Raw genomic sequence first — 19458 nt, 5'->3', positions numbered from 1 at the left:
AGGGGGATTTTCTAAATCAACCCCAAACCTGAAATAGAAACTTTCAGAGTTATCACTGATAACTCTGTATCACAATTATTTTCTTGTTGTGAAGATGCTAGGATCCTTTATTTAAACCAGGGGTTCCCAACCTTTCCTAGGCCATGGACCTCTTTTATATTATTCTTGTTAGTAGGGACCACCTGTGATAAAACTGTAATAAATCTGAACATTTATAGAGCTCGATGCAGCCGCTCAGTCTTGACGATTATTCAATTGATTCCATCTTTTTGGAAATTTTTCGATAGTCACCTTTCGAGTGGATTATCTCTCAATAACAATAACCGTAGATGGAAATGTGATACATATTCTGAAAGAGCAAGTCTTGTAGTAATAAATCTGAAAATTTTATGGAGCTCGATGCAGCCGTTCGGTCTTGAGGATTATTTAATTGATTCCATCTTTTTGGAAATTTTTCGATGCAACCGTTCAATCTTGACGATTATCTAATGGATGCTATCTTTTTGGAAATTTTTACGTATAGATAATCATGAATATATTTGCGACTTTTTCAAATTTTTTAGCAAGTTTGTATTGACTACTGATTCTATTCTAGTGAATAGAATCAGAATGTTAGTACATTCGCGGACTTCGAATTAAGTTGCCCATGTTCTAAGTTCGCGGACCATATTTTGGCTTCTGCTGACCACTGGTGGTCCATTAGTTGGGAACCACTGATTTAAAGGATTAGGAATAAGAATTTGATATTTGGTACCTAAGCATGTGTAGACTGATATACTCTTCAATAATATCCATGAAAAAATTAGGATTGCCATTCAAACATATATCATCGATGATATAAACTTTGAGAGAACTGTTTTTTTACAACGAAAAGAGCCGAACATAAAACATTAATCTACCTGTCCGCGTATATTTACAGAAAAAAAAATTTGTCCTTGCTTTACTAAATCCATTCCAATTTAGAGACTCGCACTGTATAAATAACTAACAAGTCCGGATAACAACCTGAAGAGCACTGTCATCAGTGACAGAGCGAGTTTTAAGAGGTTTAAGAACCTTTTACTTTGTTCCTGATATGAACAACTCCAACTGCAATTTTTCATTTGTATTATTAGAAGGTAATTAGATTATTAGTAATCAATTGTTGACAGCTGGAGTGAAACATACTTGCAATTAGTTGAATTCAAGTTATCAAAGCACCGCACAAATCCATCCGTATCACTCTGAAAGTATTCATAATCATCTTTCACTCTCGTATAAAATCAAATTCATCTAAATGCATCATTGTTGGCATCTTCCTTCTTATCGCACAAACTCCATCATCTGTATCCGAGATGGAAAGACCGTAATATTCATACGTCAACATTTTCTTCCTTCCGAATACAAATGGTGCCTGGAGGGAAAAAACGTAATGATAAGACTTACTTAACCTCTGACCGGTCCTCATCTTCGATAACAACTGCAAAGCTCTAGGGGTGGAAAATTGCAACATAAAAATGTCCCTTCCCTCAGCAGCCCAAGGCTATCTTATATTGTTGCGAGGCCCTCTTTGCTCCCATATATTTGGATATCAATGTTTTTTCGTCCTTTGGTATCCAGATTGATATCGTGAACGGCATTTTCGATTATTGCCTGTGGGGGCGGTTTTTATTGAAGGCATAAAAGTCGTCGATATTCATTCGTTTAGTTGCGTATATTGTTTCGAGCAGTGGAAAGAATAATTTGGCTATTCATTCGAAAAGAACAATTTAAACGGAGCCCTTGCTGTAGAACCACTGAGAATTTATTTTAAACTGAGGGAAGAGTCTTTGAACCCATTTTATCCAAAAGCATTGGACACCTGCAGGGGTTTCGGAAACGATTTTCAGGAAACTTTTTTATATGGTTTTTTTTGAATGGCTTAGACACTTTCTATTATTTGGAAAGTCATTTACTCCATCTAGGTGGAAAAAAAAGAATTAGGATAAATTATAGAACAATAATGGAACCAAGAACCAAAGTTAATATGTCCAAAACAAAAAGGGCGATATTTATGGAGCTCTGCATGAGGTATATGTATATTTTTCTAGATTTCGAAAAACTAAATCTTACACACTGAATCACCAGATCACTTGAACGTCATCTGCCAATCATATCAGTTCCTTTCTTAGGACCTAGTTCTTAGTAACTCATAAACCTACTCTTAGATCGCTTCCTTTCTCAAGATGGGTTTATGCATAGTTCCTAAGAACTAAGAACCAAGAGAGGAACAATTTCACTGGTAGATGACGTGATGACCCACCATCAAGTCTTAGGTGATTTCGTACCCTATATCCAGATCCTGAGATTTTTATTGACTATTGTCAAATATTGATTTTTTTCCAGAGATTGGGAGTGAAAACCAGTTCCATCCATAAGAAAAAGCAACGAACAATAACTCATTAGAAGTGTCAGTGTGAACTTTGAGGTCAAAAAAGTAAACCAGAATTACGCAATAAATTAAAAGAAAGAAGATTTCCACCGAAATTGGGATAATCTAAAAATGAGACTTGGGTTTGGGTACATTTCTACCATCCAGAAACAAAGCAACAATCGATGGAATGGTGACACTCTGGTTCTCCAAGACCTAAGAAGTTTCGTGTCCAAAAATCTGCTGGAAAAGTTCTTGCTTCAGTTTTTTGGGATTTCCATGGAGTAATCATGATTGATTTTTTTGGATAAGGGTAGAACAATATTCGGAGATTACTATTCCAAATCACTGACCACTCTACGGGAAAAACTTAAACAGAAAAGACGCCAAAGGTATTTTGTTTTTGTGGGACAATGACCCTGCACACAAATCTCATGTTGCCATGCAAAAAATCGTGATTAAGGGTTTGAATCACTAGAACACCCCCCTTATTCAGTAGATTTGGCTACATCCCACTATCATCTCTTTCCTCAACTAAAAAAAAGTTTAAAAGGTCGTAAATTTTCTTCCAACGAGGAGGTAATAAAAGCTGTGGAGGTCTGGTTTGCAGAGCAAGAAGAAACATTGTTTTTGAAAGGTCTTGAAACGTTGCAGGTTTGCTCTAATAAATGTATCCAATTAAGAGGAGAATATGTTGAGTAATAAATTATTTTGAGATTGAAATTTTGTTTGGTTCTATAGTAGGCTAAGAATTTTTCAATATATCCTCGTATGTCGTTTTATGAGCAAAAGTACTAAATTGACTTCAATAAGTAGGAAAAAAACTTAAAAATTAATCTATTTTCGAACAACAAACAGTGTTTTGTTTTGGAACCAAAAAAAAATCTGTTTCCCAACCGTCTATAGATTATATTCGCAAATATTTTTCTACTTAGTTTGCAAAACTGTGAGATATAATAAGAGTAGTTTCTCAATAATTCACCTACCGATGATCGATTCATCCCAAACCTGCACAACTTTACTCGTTATCCCATGAAAAATGCACCAATTTCGAAGAAAGTCTTTTTCGTCATACAAATTGAGTAAAATAATAAAAGTGTCATGTAAAATGAATGAAACGGAAAGACGTTGCAGCGAAGGGCGAGAAGTTTCCCCGATGAAAATTCCCTGCGGCAATATATCTACGTTGGAGCATCCCTAAATATCTTGCGGTCTGGACCACCTGCGCTCGTGGTATAATAATCATGTCACATAAAACAGAAAAATATCGAAAATTCGCCCTCAGCCCTCCGGCTCCCTGCAGAGCTACGCCACTTTCATGTATTAACATATCTTCATCGAGTGAGGGAAACTGCCCTGGTTGAAAATTAGTAAAACGTTCCTTTATCGCAAGTACAAGGTGGCAAAGGTGGTAAATTTTACTGTTCCTTTAGGCAATAAGATGATAATCATTCAATAGAACAGAAATAAAGTGTAAAAACTTTTGTTTTATCCCCGTACTGTGTCCTTTGAGAGATCAATAAAGTAAGGGTAATGTTTGATAATGACAGAATTTATATTTTTATATTGAAGAGAATATTCGCTTATTTAAAAAATTATCCATAATACAAAGTGTTTTCAAAGGTGACGCTTTTTTGACAGAAGGTAGAACACATAAAAATAAGTCGTTTAACCAAAAATTGTCTATATAAAACATCCAAGATGGCAGAGATACAACCCCTAGACTCCGGTATCGCAAAAACGAAACAAAACATAAACATATGTCTGGGCAACGAATGGTTCAGTACCAAGTTCATCGGATTAGATGCATCAGGTCACTTTTGAGAGAATCATAATTGTTTTATCGTGTAATTTATTGTGAAAAAAATGTAGAAAATCGAGGCAGTTTCTTGAAAGTGCTTATGTTAGTTATGTTGAAAAAGTGTTATGATGTTTCATCATTTCGTCCCGTTTTTACGACGATTGTTGGAATGTTCGAACGAGAAGATTGTGATAACATTTGATATACAGGGTGTATTTGAAGGTGAGGATTTTTTTCAACAGAAGGTAGAACTGGTCAAAACGAAGCGTTTCACCAAAAATCGCCCATACAAAACGTTCAAAATGACAAAGTAGAATGAAAAAATTGAAAATGATTACTGAAATAGATCCTACAATACGACCCTAGACCGTTTGTTAGCTGAATTATCGCAAAGCAGTGGGAAAAAACTTTCGTTTAGGATATTAGCTCGTTCGATATTTATGTGGTAATGAAAATGGAAACTTAGAATTGACGAATAGTTCTCATTATTTTTTAGTAAAACTTACATGATTTTATGAAATGGCTCATTTCGACATCAACTGACAGAAGAGACACTTATTAGGACACAAGTGTAAAAAATAGAATAATACTTCAAAATCTCACCAATAAAATTCGTCTAAATTATTCACGAATTTTTTCACGATGGGCATCACAATCTTCTTGTTCGTACATTCCAACAATCGTCGGAATGGGATGAAAACAGGAAACATCACAGCACTTTTTCAACATAACTAACATACGCACTTTCAAGAAACTGCCTCGATTTTCTACATATTTTTTCACCCTAAATTCCACGATATAACAATTATGATTCTCTCAGAAGTGACCATCAGGTCACTACATCTAATTCGATGAAGTTGGTACTGAACCATTCATTGTCCAGCCATATATTTATGTTTATTTTCGTTTTTGAGATGCCAGTGTCACCTTCCACAGTCCCGTACTTGAAATTCAATGAAATTTTGTCGAATTTCTAGGGATTGTATCTCAGCCATCTTGAATATTTTATATACACAATTTTTGGTTAAACGACTTATTTTGATGAAATCTACCTTCTGTCAAAAAAAAGCCTCACCTTTGAAAACACCCTGAATAACAATTATAAGCTGTAGCTATTTTATATCAACAAACACCTAACAGAATTTCCAATATAAAATTATGCCACCTCCCAAAATCACTCCTGGAACCACCACCGTGTTATCCCCTTTTTCATCACAAATTATTTCAAAATGCAGGGGCTCTTGATTATATACATATACATATAAGCGTTGAATTTGAAAAAGTACTTTATTTTAATAATATAAATAATAACCATAATGGCTACACTTTTCTTTGAAAATTCATCCTTTGCTGCATCTGCTGCAATCTTCAAGACATGATTATCATAATCAATGTTCATAGATTCAAAGGGATTTGAAAACTGTTAGTTTTATTCAGCCATTGTAGGTATCTGCTGATTCATAATTGGGAATTTGGGTTTTTCCCAACGATTTTCAAAATTAAGAAGAAAAATTAATGTTACTTCGATTATTTGCATAATACTAATTGGACACTGGAATAGGTTGTTCATTCTCAAACAATTGTATATACAATTCAGTATGTTACTGCCCATAAGTAATAATTTAAGGTGAATTTTTTTTCTACAAAAAAATTCATACCCAATGGAGAGTATCGAATATATTCAATAACTAACAACCTATTTGTTCAGAAAAATTTATAATATCTGTAATACGTTACAGATGATGATATACGTATCACCATGCATACTACACATGCATATTAAGCACATGAATTTTCTCAGAGATATATTTCAGCTAGGGTGAATTTAAAGTTAAATGATATTTTGATATCATCAGAAAAAATCATGTAATCAGTGAAACCTCCCTAGCCATTCATAGAGATCAATATAATAATACTTTCCACAAATACTCACTTGGTCCATTCAAGATTGGTATTCCTTCAATCACCAATAAATCAATCACAAATTTTCTTGTGCAAAACTTATTTTAAGCTCATCATATATCGACATCCACTTTAAATACCACAAACTCCACTATTTCACTTATCAACAGGAAGAATAGATAGGTAAATCACCTTCCGATTCATAAATGACATTTCTCAACTTGCTCGATAGCATCCCCAATATAAACTGATGACTTGGGGAAGGTTCTCTTTACTACTCCACAGGATATATCCCTTTCACAAGGACGCAAATCCTTTAAAAAAGGGGTGGAGCATATGTAAAGCTCTCTCCGAGCTATTCGAAAGGACTCTCACTGCTTCGGTCTAAACTTTCTTCGTATTGGGGGGACTGGGCATGCACTGAAAGCAATATTATCCACACTCAAGGCATTGTAACCCTCTCCAACCCTTATTTTCAGAATATGTAATGTAATGAACCCTTCTAAAAAAGAGGGAAGCAACCCTTGCTTTTTTACAGCTCGCAGTAAAGTAACAGAATGATTAATGCATGGACATGAAGATAAATTGTGAAATTGCAGGCAAAACTCTTGATTAGATAAAATTATTTTATTCAAATAAAAATATATTCATACTTTCGATAAAAAAATATATTAAAAATCAAAGTCCAATATACCTAATATCATAATTCAGTTCACCCCTTTCACTGTAATCTAAAGCTGTTATGGTATTAACCCCTTTTAGTTATAAAAATCACAGATCAATTATCGAGTTTTTTACCCTTTCAGCAGATGGCAGAAAGGGGTGCCAGATAGGGTTGGTTCTTAACAAAGGGTTTTTTAAGTATGGTAGGGGTGAATGTGGGTTTAGAATTACATTCGCGTGCCATGCACACCATGTATTTGTGATTTTTTGAGTCATCAAGTTGAATATACAGTAGGAAGCATAAACAAAATTATAATAAAAAAAGATGCGATAGAACTAAAAAACAACGTGCTTCCTACTTGACAGGACAAGATGCTTCAAACTATTAAATAACATGAAAAATTAAAGATTGATAAAGATTGTTCATCTTTGAACAAATACAAAAAAACACTATTCAACATAATCATTTAAATTAACACATAAAATGGTTCAAAGCATGTAACTAAGAATTAAAAATATAATAATCCTCTGAAGTTTCTGCTTAGGAAGTCAAAACATCCTAGAACTATCCTTGGACATTTTTGAGCACCTTGATATATTTCAGAGTTCAATCTGAAAAAAAAACAGTTAACAGTTAGTTTATGTCATTCTACCTCAAAATTTTTTATCTCCAGGATTCTAGGTCACTATGTAAACGTATAATAGTTGCGAACAAATTAAGGGTTGATTCCCTGTCCGAAAATAGTGTGGGCCTTTATATAATTTTTTTGAGCAGCCCCTGCTTTTAGATAAAGCTGCCTAAACAAAGCACCTGAGAAGAAATGTCTAATTCTTCTCTTAAAATCCAGTGATGTTCCCTATAATTACAAGAGGTAGGAAAAGCCTCCCTTAAAAATTTTTCCTTATTGACATTATATCATTGAAAAATTAATTTTTGATCGCTTGAAATATTTTCTTGCTAAAAGTAACAGTTTTTGAAAACAAGGATAATTTATCAATGTATGTAGCTCGATTCGTATAGGCTGGAATTATCTTGGAACTTAAATTCACCAAGTAGGCAGACATCATGTTGACATTTTATAGCGGAATACTGCCAAAATTTTTTTTTATTACCATCCTGCTTTCATAGAATTACATTACTGTCAGTTTTCTGGTTTCCATGAAAAAAGCTAAAAATTTCTTTTCAGGCGCCACCTTTAGGAGTTTAAAAAAACAAAATTTATAGGAAAGATCAACACTAATTTTTGACAACTATTCATTTACTCCATGGTGACCTATAATTGAGATGAAAAATTCTAATGGTTAGTAGAATATACCACTGAATTTTTTTCTAAACTTTGGGATCTTCAACAAAATCCAATCATTTCATTATGATATAACTGATGTACAAATTCAGACATGGAATATTTTGTTATGATGGTTGGTATGTGGAAAAGATCCGTTATGATAAAAACTAGCAGTTAGCGGTTACATTTGCTGCAACTCCAACGAAATTTAGCCAAGTTTTTTCCAACAACGCGAAACACAATATCGTGAATTAAGTTATCCGATTTTTTTTATTCTCCGAATAGAAATGGGGAAATAAAGCGAGGACCCGCAAGTTCAATACCCAGAGGCGTTACCTATATCGAGGATATAATCGGAAAGTTACGCAGTTATTCCTCTTCCTGACAATAAAAAAAGTTGGCTTGAACTTTATATCGTCTGTCAGAAAATATGAAGCCTTTTATTTATTTCCGAAAGCAGCTGCCTTCAACAATGATTAGCCGCTAATTTTCCCGCCTCAGACTGTCTTTTATTTCATTATATTCCATTATTGATCGGTTTTATCCTTCTGGCCAAGTTGGCGGTGGTGCTCTCAAACAATTAACCCTGCCAATAGCGCTTCGAGGATCATATTTGTTCCCCAAATCTCGACGTGCCGAAGCTTTCTACGGCCATAATTTAACAGTCAATTTTTATCGGCGTTTCTTCAGCGATATCAAAACGGAGGCGATTCCATGATCGAAGTAACCTGGATTTTTATGAGATCGGAGGTTAACTCCCTCTTTCAGCACAACTTTTGTTATTATTTTACGAATGATTCCATAAAAAACGAATGTATCATGATGAATATCCTTCAGAGAATCCATTTATTCCAGTTTCGTTCTATAAAAATGGGAAAATTACAATTCAATATGCAACTTCTTCGTCGAATCGCAAAAAATGGAATATTCTTCACCCTTTAACATTAATTTACAATTCTCTTTGAATTTTTGAAACAGAAGATAGGCTGGTGTCGGTGGTGCAACTCCAAATAGGAAATAATTTTTATTGTGCTGATCTTCTCAGATTTCTGCGATGATTTTAAAGTACTGAAATGATTTTGCCTATCTCGATAATACTTGATTCAACCAATAATAATTTCTTATTTAGTTGAATATAACAGAAAGGATGAGAGAATATTTAAATAATCAATTTTTTTGTGAATTTAATCAGAATCTTTTTTTTCGCATCATTTTGTAGTCAATTCATAATAAAAAAAATTGGACATTTCCGATACAATGTAATATATAAGTTTGTTTTTTTCATCTCTGTGTAATAATATTTCAGTGCAACAAAAACAATCAGAAACTGCCATTAGCTTAGCGTTATCAGTTTCATTCTTGTGAATTATTTAAATTTGGAGACATTGAATGAAAAACTTTTCTCTGTCCTTTAAGGACTTCACATCAATTTGAAAATACCTTACCCTATACAGGGTGCTTCATAAACATTGCGAACTAATTTAGGATATTAATCCTTGAGTTAAATTTAGAGCCAGAAAGTTCCTGTAAGCTTTTTTCCGGAAATGCTTCGTTTCCAAAATACAGGACGTTGCATGTTTTAGTAAAAAATTACAAATTCCTCCATACATTCGACACGTATTGAAATATTTGAACGAGATTTGGTAAAAAGGAACACCTCACTTTCAACAATTCTCGTGAAAAGCTTTTTGATGTAATAAAATTTGTTATTCGATTGCTCTACTTGGGTGTTTTTTGGAATAACAAACGGTTTTCAATTTGTTTCGGAAAAAAGCTCGGAAAAAGTGACATCCTAGGAAATAAAAGCAGAGAGTCTTTTTGTTCTGAATTTAATAAGAATTGTGGAAATGAATGTATTTTGGAAAAAGTCAAAGAGTACTACTATTTCCTTAAAAAATATGAAAGACAGTGCGAGTACGCACGCCACTGCAGTTGCTGAAGACGATCACATCAATGAAGTATCATCCATTTTCCCCAAATCCCGTTCAAATAACTCAAGCCTTTCCGAAAATATCGATAAATTCGTTATTTATTTAGAAAACTTTCTTGGAGACGAATAATATAAAGAACCTTTCTGACTCCAAATAACTCGGAGAAAATATCCTGAATTTGTCAGCAATGTTTATGAAACACCCTGTATAGGTTTAGAAAATCTGTGCCTGTGATATTTCCTTATTTGAAATGGGTACCTTATTTTTTTCATAATTCTTTTCATTTTACCATTGAGTATTAGACCCACGGAGTTGGGTTTAATACTCAATGATTTTACTGAAAACCTAGGTTGGATAATAATAAAATAATAAAAAAAGGCTACAATTATACAAACATGTAAATTTTAACGCTAACCAAATCAAGCGTGTATCAACGGCTCTAGGATTCAACAAATACTAAAGCAACTCAGTATTTGGTAGTAGTAGATGTATTTTTTATGAAATATCTTTGAAACGTTCCATTTTTAAATAATCATTTGAACCGTTTCGAAAACGAAAAATAAAAATGGGTGTTTAAAATTTGAAGCGTTTCGTTTCTATTGCACAAGTTGGCAACATCGACTGAAATATGCGTTGATAATAAAGGACAACAAATACACTACCTTGATGAGATAGACAAAGATGGCAGTCTATAAAATCTGCGACGAAGAGGAAGGTCGTAAACATTTATGGGACTTTTATGACCGGTTGCTGTTGAGGTTCGCCAATGATTACTCGCCTTATGATGGCTGTACATCAACAGCTGTTATTTTATAAACAAGCCAGTGTTCTTTTTATTTTCTAGTAGGCGCTGTTGCCAAATCGTAAACTAGAAACAAAGCGATTTTAATTTTAAAACCTCATATTTGAAGAATGGTTTTGAATAGTTTCCGCGGTGCATTTGAAAAATTCATGAATGAAACTCATAATTATTCAGTTTAAACTTGCATATGCTGTGATAACCCAAATTGAGGAAAATTCCCCATATCTGACAATATTCCTCATGAGAAAATTTCTCAAATATCGATTGAAATTTATTTTGGGAGGATTTTGCATCTCTTCACAAACCTTTTAGGGCTTTCACTCCCAATCTCTGAAACAAAATCAATTAAAAATGAAATCAACGATTTGCTCCTGACAAATTAGTGCAAGAATTCACGCAGGAGCAAATCGTTGATTTCATTTTTAATTGATTTTGTTTCAGAGATTGGGAGTGAAAGCCCTAAAAGGTTTGTGAAGAAAATTTCTCAAGCCAATTCTTTCAGGGCCGACCCAGGGTTTCCATATACGAAGTATCTGAAAAATATTATGTATACAGGATGTTCCTACATTGAACGTACAAACGAAAAGGGGAGATTCCTCACGTGAGTTTAAGAAAAAAAAGTCCCATAAACATGGGGTCGCAAACGTTTCGTTTTCGAGATACAGAGTGTTGAAGTTTTAATTTTTTTCAAGTTTTTTTCTCATAGTTTCTACACTTCACAAGATATTCAACTGAAATTTGGCATAGATATTACATTTTAGAGTTCTCACCACGTGACATGGCAATTTCGATAGAAGATCTACAGGGTGATATTTTTTCTGGAACACTGCCACCTGTTCTTCTGCAGAACTTTTTTTTGTGAACAACTGTTAATTTGAAAAAATGTAAAAAGAAGCTTTGTTCTTATACTAAACTTTTCGGTCTCTTGTAGTTTTGTCGTGAAGTGTAGATACTATGAGAAAAAAACTTAAAAAAATTTAAAATTCAACACTCTGCATCTCGAAAACGAAACGTTTGCGACCCCATGTTTATGGGACTTTTTTTTCTTAAACTCACTTAAGGAATCTCCCCTTTTCGTTTGTACGTTCAATTTAGGAACACCCTGTATAGACTATTTGCGTCATTCAAGTGAGGAAAAAATAATTTGATAATGGAAAATTCATTGGAAGCTTATGCGTTTTTGAGGTTGGCGACTATTCGATTCCAGTTAACATTCACTTAATATAATTTTATTTCGCAGTCGGTTCCGCGACCCTTCTTCAACTTTTCCGATCAACCGAGACTTTTATGACCGAAATCATAACAGGATGCGTTTTTAGGGGGATCCCGGAGAAGAAGCATCCGAACACAGGAAGGCGGGAATCAGAAGAGGGTTGGACTCAGCGGGGTGAACCGGAATAGAAGCCACATTTAAAATTATAACACCCCGCGGCGATTCATGCTACATTACCCCGTTCGATAAACTGTAAACTGGGAGAACAAAGCTCACCGGGACGTTGGAATATTCTGTAAATTCGCAGATTTGGACAATTTGTCGAGATCGCCGGACCGTGGGACCCCTCTTTGATGTGATCCGCTGCCGAAATCGATGCAATTTATCGTGCAGCGAGGGTGGACCATAATTTATATTTTGAGAAGTTGGGGCTTTTCTTGCTCTCTGATCTGCCGATTTAACTTTTGAGTTGTAGATAGTGTTCGTGAATTTATATTTTCCACTCTGTCGGTTTTTTCTAAGTGATAAAATTATATTAAAAAATTAAGAAAATCAAGTTCCTTATAATATGCAAAATCTGTCCCTTCAAACAATTAACTTCAATGTACATATCTGGGAATTCAGAAACGATTAAAAGTACAGGAAGAGAAATATTCAAAAGATCGGTGTGACCTTGAGTCACGTTCGAATTGTCAGTCTCTTGAAAAGTAGCTTCGTTTGGGTTCAATTAACATATCCAATAAAAATCTGAGAAGCTCAAAAAAATTTTTTTTACCATTTTCAACTCTTCCATACGGCCAGCCCCACTACGTAAACTATCAGATTAACACGCTTGAGTATGTACACCTGACATCTTTGAAAACTTGCAGACGCTTTCTCCACCGCTGAAAGTGCATACATCATAAGAACCTTTTTATCTTTCTTCCATCTAATCTTCAAAATCCACTAAGTCTCCACGACGCTCGAGTAAATCCACATTTAGCATCGTAGGCTCCCCAACTATAAATGAGACTTTTAGGTCTGGGTTAAAAAAACAAAACAAAACAAATTTAACAAAATGCCGCGTGAGTACAATGAATGATAGTTCATTATTTTGAAGAGTCGATAATGTATATTTTATTTATTTTTATGTGTATACATCTAACCTATTTATCTTTTTTTCTTCATCTTTTCTTCCTCGCCAATCATTCATATTAATTGCTAGAGTAGATCGTTCATATACATTTTTTTGTTTGTTTTTTATATGTTTTCTTATGATTTATTGCTATACGGCCCCCCTATTTTGCGAATTTGCCATGTTGCCATCTTTTTTTTCATGGTTTAATGTTGTATTATCTATTGTAGAGCCCTGAGGACGATATTAAATGAATCAGAACGTTGGCATTTTGTCAAATTGAGTTTCTTCAACCCTGACCTAAAAGGACCCTCTAAATAATTTCAAAATTGTCTTTAAAAACATCGAAATTATAAATGAGATTCCATAGATAAAACGAATACACGTTAAAAATCGGGATTGAAGGCTTTACTTTCTAGTAATAATGTTTTTGTATACGTGATGATGTGTTTTTATCTTTAAATGTTAGATTCCTCGATTTTCGAACCTTAAATTAAGGCTCCAAAAGCCAATAAACATTCAAGTTTCTGATTAATAAAATACAATAAAATATTGGTCTACAGACAAGTCATTCTACCACTTTCAAATGAACCTAGTTCGAATCCTTGCAACGCCAACCCCTGCCTGAAATCACCCCTTGAAGCTGCGAACGCAGGCAACAAGAAAGGGAGGAGAAGGAAGAGATCCATAATCTCCAGACCAAATTGCGCACATTCGCTATGAGAGATATATTCAAAATATGACGGGGAAGTGAATAAATCCTGGCAAATTGCGCATATTCAAATATAGGTTATGCGCCCCGCTCGGGCCAATGATGGCCGACAATCGCCCGCCCAGGTTCGGTAAATATCGATTTTTTTAAAATATCCGACAGCCGATTGAATTGTTTCAGGGCGATCTCACGGTGAATATAAAACACCCATTTTAAAGGGGGCATCTCTGGTAGGTGGATCTTATCTCGCAGCAAAGATGGCGGACTATTGATTAAGAAAAACTCATCGAGCTGCATTTGGCCTTCCTCCATTCAACGCGTTTCTGAGGCTTTTCATTTTGTTTCGACGACTGGAATTTTTCACTCCCCAGAATAACGATATTGAAAAGATATGTTTTTCGCGGAAATCAGAGCAACTTCAGATGTAAGAAATAAAAAAAACTTAATTTGACAGTTTTAGGCATGTTGAAAAGGAGATTGGAAAACTTAAGTTCTCACAGTCAAAACATTTCGAGGAAAACCAACGATAGAATTCAAAGGCTAGCATGTGTTTGCATCACTTGAGCTACTAGAGTGTGCCCAACTGGGACACTAGTGATCAACGCAGATCTCACACCACATTATCTAGTGATAGATAGATTAGCCTATGAGGTCATTCTATGACAGCAAGCTTCTGTGGAACGATCGTGTTAGAAATACTTCTAGTAGTGCGAAAAGAGCTTTGATGGCGTGCAGAAATATCTCCTGTGAGACTTAGGGCTGTAACTCCAAAATACTGCGATGGATGTACGTCAAGATTATGAGACTGGTATTAACCTATGGGGCAGTAGTCTGGTTTGCTAAAGCAAAGCAGTCGAGGACGAGTAAAATACTCGACAAGGTACAAAGGCTTGCCTGTGCATGCATCACTGGAGCTATGAGAACGTGTCCAACTAGAGCACTTCTGATGATCACAGATCTCACTCTTCTACATCTAGTGATAGATACAATAGACCATTAGGCCATCCTCAGGATATCTAAGGAAGGTACAGGTAATGAGAGAATTAAAAGTCAGAGAACCTGGTCCTCTCTAAACAAATACATCTATTCACCTACCTACCTACCTAGTGATGTTGTGACTCGAAAATTAAGCATTGAGAAGAACTTTAACACTATGCTATGTAGAAGGGAAGAAAGGGAAAAGGAATACACTACCCAAAAGTTAATACCAACTATACGAATATCTCAAAAGCCAAGACAGGAGCTGGCGCTGGAATATATGGGGCAAGCACCAAGTTTACACTATCGTTAGGCTTCTTCCTACTCGGGTGTTTTTCAGGAAGAAATACTTGCGTGGACATTAACCTGGAAAGAAAATATCAAGGATTTGACATAGTGATTAATTCTGATAGTCGAGCCGCTATCAAAGCACTGAAGTCCTATGTCATCGACTCAAAGCTGATATAAGAGTGCCGGAGGAAACTCAACGAAATAGGCAAGAAAAACAAGTCTTCATGAACTTTTTAGGGTTTTCACTCCCAAGGAGAAGGAAGAAACCAAAAGAGAAACACTTTAGAGGAATCTTCCAGGAATGGATCATTTCAAAAAATTCCTCCGGAATTTTAAAAATACAGGATCCAAGAAGTATTTGGATATGACCAAGAATAAGTTACGCTTCCTCAAAGGACATTGTCGCCTCAGGAAGCATATGATAAGAATGGGCATGTCAGAAACTAGCCAATGTAGTTTCTTGGAGAAAGAGGAAGAAACTACTGTTCGCCTGGTTAGAGAATGCCTCGCCATTGCCAAGTCTGCGCAAGGAATGTCTTGGACGAGGAAATTATAGGAGGAATAAGGACTTAACCTTCTGGAAGCCCTCTGAAATACTGGAGTTCATTGGAGCTCTGGAGCTGGCTCGAGGGTGAAAACAGCTCTGATGGAGGCTCAAAAGACCTTAAAATAACCCCCTTACCAAACTATGAACTAAAAACTATAAAGATATGAGATTCATGTGACCTCTACTTGATGAAAATCCATAACTGAACCCACAACATATCATAGGATTTTCACAAAAATGAGTTCTTCAAACTACGATACGAGTACAACATCCACTAGTAAGACTACCAGTTTGATTATACCGATTTCCTCAACACGTAGAGCTGTGCTGGCAAAGAACAAAGATCTAATGCACACCCTCAACTTCCGCCCCTCAAAATCGAAGGGATACAAAACACACGGCCTCCATATTATAAACGCTGGCAATAAATCTGTACGGTAGCAAAAATGGACGGAACATAATTACGAAAATATAATTACGGCGGAAAGTTGCACAGAAGTTTCCTTCGCTTCATAATTGATCGTCTTATTAAAGATGAGTTAGCTTCCTTTGTCTGGCGAAAAAAGGGGGAGGAAACGCGGCGAAGCAGGCAGTGTTGCCAGGACAACAGCCTCTTATGTTTGCTTATTGCAGAACTTATTTCCTAATTGGGTTATCGTTGTTTCGCATTTGCGTCATTTCTGGATAATATTACGTGCAGGTATCGGATAACGCAGTCGCGGCATTGCAATCAAGGAGGCTGGGTTTTTCATTTGGAAGAGAGGTTATATTGAGATTGAAGAGATTTCGTCTTTTCATTTTATTTTGTTACGCTTGGGACCTTCTATATGCTGAGCAATAATTGAAGTTGGCGGTGAATGAAGCACACCTAACAAAACAACGCTTTTCAACATATACCATTGTATAACTAACATAGAAAACAGAACACCACGTATTAATTAATCGGTTTGTACCCTTTTGGACAAACTCTCCAAGTTTTCAGAAAATGAGGTTTTCAGTTGCAAATTTGCATTTAACGAGAATTTAGTTTAGTTTTAAGGGGTAGTACAGACATAGTTTCTGAACAACGAATGGCGATTTTGTCAAGTTATTCACAGTTATTATTGGTTTGGACATTGAAACGAACGTGCACTCACAGTCGTCTGTACTTCAGGTGCCTATGGGGAATTCTCCTCAATTTGGGTTATCACAGCATATGCAAGTTTAAACTGAATAATTATGAGTTTCATTCATGAATTTTTCAAATGCACCGCAGAAACTATTCACAATCATTCTTCAAATATGAGCTTTTAAAATTTAAATCGCTTCGTTTCTAGTTTACGATTTGGCAACAGCGCCTACTAGAAAATAAAAAGAACAATGGTTTGTTTATAAAATAACAGCTGTTGATTTACAGCCATTATAAGGCGCGCCTCAACAGCAACCGGCCATAAAAATCCCATACAATTTTACGACCTTCCTCGTTCGTCGCAGACTTCATAGACAGCCATCTTTGTCTATCTCATCAAGATAGTGTATTTGTTGTGCTTTATTATCAACGCATATTTCAGTCGATTTTGCCAACTTGCGCAATAGAAACGAAACGCTTTAAATTTTGAATACCCATTTCTATAGCATTTTTAAGTAGGTACTTAAAATAATTTTTGTTGGGAAACGGTTGAAATGGTTATTTCAAAATGTGACGACAAGATATTTCATAAAAAATACATCCTTTTCGCCAGAAGGTTCAAGTTAAAGCGTTTCAATCTCGGCTTCAATTCATTGTAGTCGTTGGTAGCGATACCCAGCGTTCTCACGCTATATGTATTTATATATAATTTCCATGATACCTCACTCTCTTGTGAGTTTAATGAATGTCCACATTAGGATAATCTGATCTTGAAATCAGTCAAAATTTCGTTGTTTTTTTTTATTCAGTATAGTTGCTTCCATCTATTGTAAAATAGTTAAGTTAGATTTCTAAATATTTTCGACTTCATAGTATAATTTCAATTCTTGTCAAATCAAATTTTAGTAATGGAGTTGTTTTAATATTTCACTCAATATTGTTAATACTGATTCATTCGTACTTTCAACTTGTTCAGGTGTGATGGTTGTGAAAACACCATTTAGTGTTTTTTTTTTTTGTTGGATCTGAATGCGGAGAGAGATAATCACTTTTCATTTACACATATATATCTATGTATGTTTCATTTTATTCCTTTTTTTTCTATCAGAATATTATTTTCTTTGTTATTGTGTTAAACTTATTTTGTCTTTTCTGGAAAATGAAATACTCCATGCTATTACTTCTACATTATGAGTGTTATCAATTCTACCGCAATTGGCTGATCAATATTTTTCCCATACACTGATACATGGGAGGTCATTTTTCATCAAGATGTAAGTAAAGATCCATTTTTCTTTATATGAATTCCTGGTAAACAGTAGTCCTTTAATCTGTTTTCAAATCCCCTGGGCTATGACAGCCTCCTTCTTATAAGTGTTTGCGTTTGCTATACATGTTCCAAAAGCTCCTGATGTTCAAGCCTTCTGAGTTGTCTTCACAAGATGGAAATTCTACATAAAATTTGATGGGAAATTGCACTGACACCTTAATGGAGCAGGCATAATAAGATTGAAAATTTTCAAAGCTCAGCACATGCATTGACAAGCAAATCGATTAAATTAGAGTACTTTGTACTTTTCAATTGTTTGAAAAGAAGAATAGATATGTAGGCAAGCAGATGAATTACGAACTCCAGGTAATTGACTAAATTAGCTCTCAAATGACAAGAAATAACAACATAAAATAAGTATCGCATTTGATAAATCATAAATACCTCAGCAAATGATACTTGTTTCTTCAACAAAAACTTAGTACTGATATACTCAATTAATCCTACCTACGTGTATTATATCCTTCTGTATTCTTCCAGAACTTTAAACATTGGTCCATGACCTGGTACAATCCAATCTACTCGTTTCAATATTAATTTTCTATTCTTTGATTGTAATTTCATATCTGCACTGCCAGCAGACCTCCATATATGATCATTGAACAAATCCTCTTTCTTCTCGAATAAGTCCCCTGTTACTGCTACAAGACCTTGATTCCTAGTTTCGACTATTACCGTAACATCTTCCAAAGTATGCCCAGGTGTAGGTAAAACTTCCACAAAATCATTGATTATGTAGGAATCTCCCCCTTTGAAATCATGCTCGAAATACTTATCTTTAAATGAAATACTTGTCCCTACAATGAGTTTAGCTTTGGGGAATAGATAATTGCAGCCAGTATGATCTGAATGTCCATGGGTGCATACAACGTATTTTATATCGTCACAACCAATCTGATGCTTTTTCAATTCTGCTTTGAGTTTTTCGCCATCCCAAGGTGTTAACGTATCGACAATTATATTATCTGGTCCTTTGAGAAGTGTGCAGGTACCATTTGCGAAAGAACCGAATTCGTTTGTATTTGAATAGCCATTGACTAGTACGATTACTTCGTACATGATGATTGATGATTTTCTTCAAAAAGAGCAGAGAAGAACTAAATCTTAGAAGATTTTAAGAATAAGGAGTCAGCAAGAAAATTTTGAGGTTATGTTTTCAACATTAATTGTCGTTTGTTTTGAATATTCACCATGGGCATGACCTTAGAACATAGAACAACAGGAAGGAGCCTTTCCACTAGCGTCTATTTCCTGTGCTTTACAAATGAACCTTCATTTGTCATTTGTCCCTGCTGTGCTGCCATCTGTAGTGGGAAGTGGAAGTTATATTCGCTATGCCTATGATGTGCGCGGTCATAAAGTAAGTCTGGGTCTGTTCTGTGTGCGCGGTC

General features: G+C 35.1%; 1 protein-coding gene across 2 annotated transcripts; it reads right to left on the bottom strand.

The window, feature by feature from the left end:
- Positions 1-6982: 6982 nt before the first annotated feature.
- On the bottom strand, positions 6983-19238 carry LOC123309791 (metallo-beta-lactamase domain-containing protein 1). Of its 2 annotated transcripts, none has more exons than XM_044893059.1 (2): positions 18519-19238; positions 6983-7367 (listed from the first exon to the last, which is right to left on the bottom strand). In XM_044893059.1, exon 1 carries the CDS (start codon positions 19124-19126, stop codon positions 18524-18526), a length of 603 nt encoding a protein of 200 aa, XP_044748994.1. In that variant the 5' UTR covers positions 19127-19238; the 3' UTR covers positions 6983-7367; positions 18519-18523. The 2 variants fall into 2 exon arrangements, with proteins under 2 accessions (XP_044748994.1, XP_044748992.1); XM_044893057.1 differs by having other exon boundaries at positions 18515-19237.
- Positions 19239-19458: the final 220 nt, after the last annotated feature.

Source organism: Coccinella septempunctata, chromosome 3 (genome assembly GCF_907165205.1).
Source record: "Coccinella septempunctata chromosome 3, icCocSept1.1, whole genome shotgun sequence".
NCBI lineage: Eukaryota > Metazoa > Arthropoda > Insecta > Coleoptera > Coccinellidae > Coccinella > Coccinella septempunctata.
This window is presented reverse-complemented; position numbering and strand designations above follow the sequence as displayed.